The sequence below is a fragment of the Geospiza fortis genome, unplaced genomic scaffold, assembly GCF_000277835.1.
Source record: "Geospiza fortis unplaced genomic scaffold, GeoFor_1.0 scaffold488, whole genome shotgun sequence".
Classification (NCBI taxonomy): Eukaryota; Metazoa; Chordata; class Aves; order Passeriformes; family Thraupidae; genus Geospiza; species Geospiza fortis.
In genome coordinates this window covers 524035-527007 of record NW_005054365.1, presented here as the reverse complement: position 1 = coordinate 527007, position 2973 = coordinate 524035, and the positions used below count along the sequence as shown (strand labels likewise).

Below are 2973 nucleotides of genomic sequence, written 5' to 3'. Positions count from 1 at the left end.
AATTCAATACTTAGATACCATAATATTATATGCAGCATTTCCTGTTTATGTCCTACTTTATGCTCTGATGAGCAAACCCTTCTGAGTTCTGAGGTTGCCATCCAGACATAAACACAGGCACCCTGCCTCGGCACTACAGAGCTGCTCGCAGCAGGGCTGGCTCACAAGTGCCTCAGGACACGAGCAGCTCCTGACTCTGGAGAACTTCTCAGAGCACGGTGGCTCTGTCTCTGCCCTCTTTTGCTGCCTGGCTGAAAGCAGACTATTATACCTGGATTTCTCTCTGTTTTTCCAGGATCTGATCATGTGAGTATTCCTTAAGCAAGAGATGGTGATTTTAATAGTCCACTACAGAGTTGATATTACTCTGTATTTATTTTTTTTTTCATTACAAGATCAGTTATACTGCCCATGTTTTAAGCATCAAAAATTTTTCTAACTTAATTGTTACTTTTCTGAGGTTTCTTTTTTTTTTTTTTTGAACTGGGCTACTTTCTGTTCCATCCACTGCCTCCTAAGTTTTTATTAGGAAGAAGAACAAGTATTCATGTTCTGTTCACCTTCTCCATTCTAATTATTATTACCATCATACCTCTGTATCAGCTCTTTTTTAATAAAGTATTTTCTTAGCCCATTAAGTTACTTTTCTAAACTATATGTGCCCTTCTACACCTTTTCCTCTCCTTAGTTTTCTTTAAATCATGTCCTCCATCACTCTGATTTTTTTTCATTTCTCTTTCCATTTTTAATTCTAAGTAATACTGTGTGTTTATTCTCCTTGAAATTATTGGAAGAGTGGATAGATGAAGATGTCTGAGCTCCAAAACACTTTATTATCTGCTTCTCCTGCTTCCATTTCCATATCTCCTTAAAAGTTACCTCTGTCATGAAATCCCAGCACTTCCAAAGGTGTACAAGTTTTGCTTTCCACTCATTTTGCAGTAGATGCTTTTTGGTCCCCAAAAATATCAAATAACAGTTAAAGCTGGCAAGTATCTTATTATTTATCATGTTCTTTAAATAGACTAGATGTTCTAAGAACAAAACCATAAATCAATGAAGAGCTGCTGTGTTTTGTTGTAAGTTTTCACTGAATAATTTCAGTGGGAGATTTTCACACTGAATGTCATTCACCAGCTTGGTAAGATAAATCACTTGATATTAGTATGAAATGCATTTAAAAAGTTGGTTTTCTTTACACCTTTTCCGAATGAAAAAATATATCACCCTCCCTTCAGTCCCTGTCTCCTTCAGAAATTGTATGGAAAAAGGAGGGAAATAACAAGTAAAGTTGTTGGTTTCTTCCCCCACAGTGTCTGGTTTATTTCTGCAAGTAATTTATGCAAATAAACTGAAATGAGTATTGATCTGGGGACAAATCTAGCCCTAGAAAAGTTCTACGTTTGCACCAAGGTTCATGAAAAAAAAAAAAAAGGCTGTTAAAAGTTGTTACTGGTTTCACTTCTAATAGTATCAAGTGTAGAACTAGCAGACTTGATGATTATAGGATGCATATTTAACTCCAAGGTGAGAAGAAGGTTGTCAGGTTTGTTTTAAGATTCAAGCAAGTACTACATAGAACAACAAGCTTCATAATTAAGAAATTTGATCCATTTCATTTTGCTGAAGTATCTGATCCATTTGTTCAATGACGCTGCAGCCCCAGAGGTACCAGACCTCTGAAGCCTCACAAAACTGCTGCTGTCCAGGAAGAGAAACAGAGAACGATACAGAGCTGGGAGGGGGCAGAGAGAGATTTTTATTGGAAGCTGTTAAAGTGGTTGCTATGAGACCTTCTCCAGCTAACACAGGCACAGCAGTGTGTGAGGCTGTTAAATCATAGCTCTTGCATTATACCCTCCTTTTCTGCCCTTCTTTTTTTTTTTTTTTTTCCCTAACACAGCTTTTATAGTTGTTTAAGACCAGAGAAAACACCTGCCAGTTGCTTTTTCTTCTGTTTCAGTTCCTTCTGCTGCTTCGTGCAAGATGGAGCTAGAAAATGCAATGATCAGCTCCTCGAGCAGTTCTTCAGCAGGCTCCAGAGAGTACAAGGTGGTGATGCTGGGAGCAGGGGGAGTTGGCAAAAGCGGTAAGTTTCAGCAACAATATTTTGGGAGAGAAGGGGTGAATTGGGAGCGTAAAGTTCACCGGAGGAGGACATCGTTTAATGAGGGGTTTCGTTCCTCTTTCTCTTGCACATGGCTTGGATAAAAGACTATAGTTTGTGGCTGGGGCAATGAGTCAGCTTAATTTGTTACAGACTGAAAGGCTGCAAGCCGTTTTAATTGGTTATTTGTGTAGGGCTGACCTTGGGTGTGCTGTGTGTGGGGAGGGAGCAGCCAGGCTGCTGCTGTGAGTTCAGCAGCAAGTGCCCCTGTCACTCTCCCACTTGCTGAGGGCTGGTGGTTTGCTGGACAGTGTGGATGTAACTTGTTGGCCTGAGGGTCCTTGTGCTCAGGCAGAAATCAAACTAACTGCAAAGTCAGCTGTAGAGCTCAGAGTGTGGGGGATGCCTGCAGTGGCTCCGTTTTCTTCCCCACATATTTTTTTAATTTTTAATTTATATATTTTTTTTCTTTCGGAGTGTCATGGCTCAGCTGAGCTTAGTCTCCTCTCTGCTCTGGACAGGTACAGCATGCCTGCCTCAGTCTCACTCCAGGCTATGAGGCAGATTTGCAGCATATTTTAATATCCCTGTCTACAGCTGGCAAGATATGCTAGTGTCTGACAATGATATCTCTTCAGAGGAGTCATTATTTTCCCTGGACAGTGTTTTCTTTTTCCCAGATATTATCAGCTTTGATTTATTCTCGCTGAAACCAGCATTCTCTGTTCTTACAAAGACTTTGCTGAACACGCAGAGTTTGTCTCAGAAGTCAGTATATTGAGCTGGCCACACAACAAGAATTTGATTACATCTTCTGGAAATTCAAAAGAACAACAGAAAGAGAAATTAAATTGCAAAAAGTAGGA

General features: G+C 39.9%; 1 protein-coding gene across 1 annotated transcript in view; it reads left to right on the top strand.

Moving 5' to 3' along the window:
- The first annotated feature begins 1774 nt into the window (after positions 1–1774).
- Positions 1775–2973, top strand: part of RIT2 (Ras like without CAAX 2) — a 176189-nt gene continuing 174990 nt past the window's right edge. The window contains exon 1 of the mRNA XM_005424180.2: positions 1775–2089. Within this exon, the coding sequence (XP_005424237.1) occupies positions 1987–2089 (103 nt within the window). The 5' untranslated portion in view covers positions 1775–1986. The remainder of the gene's footprint in view (positions 2090–2973) is intronic.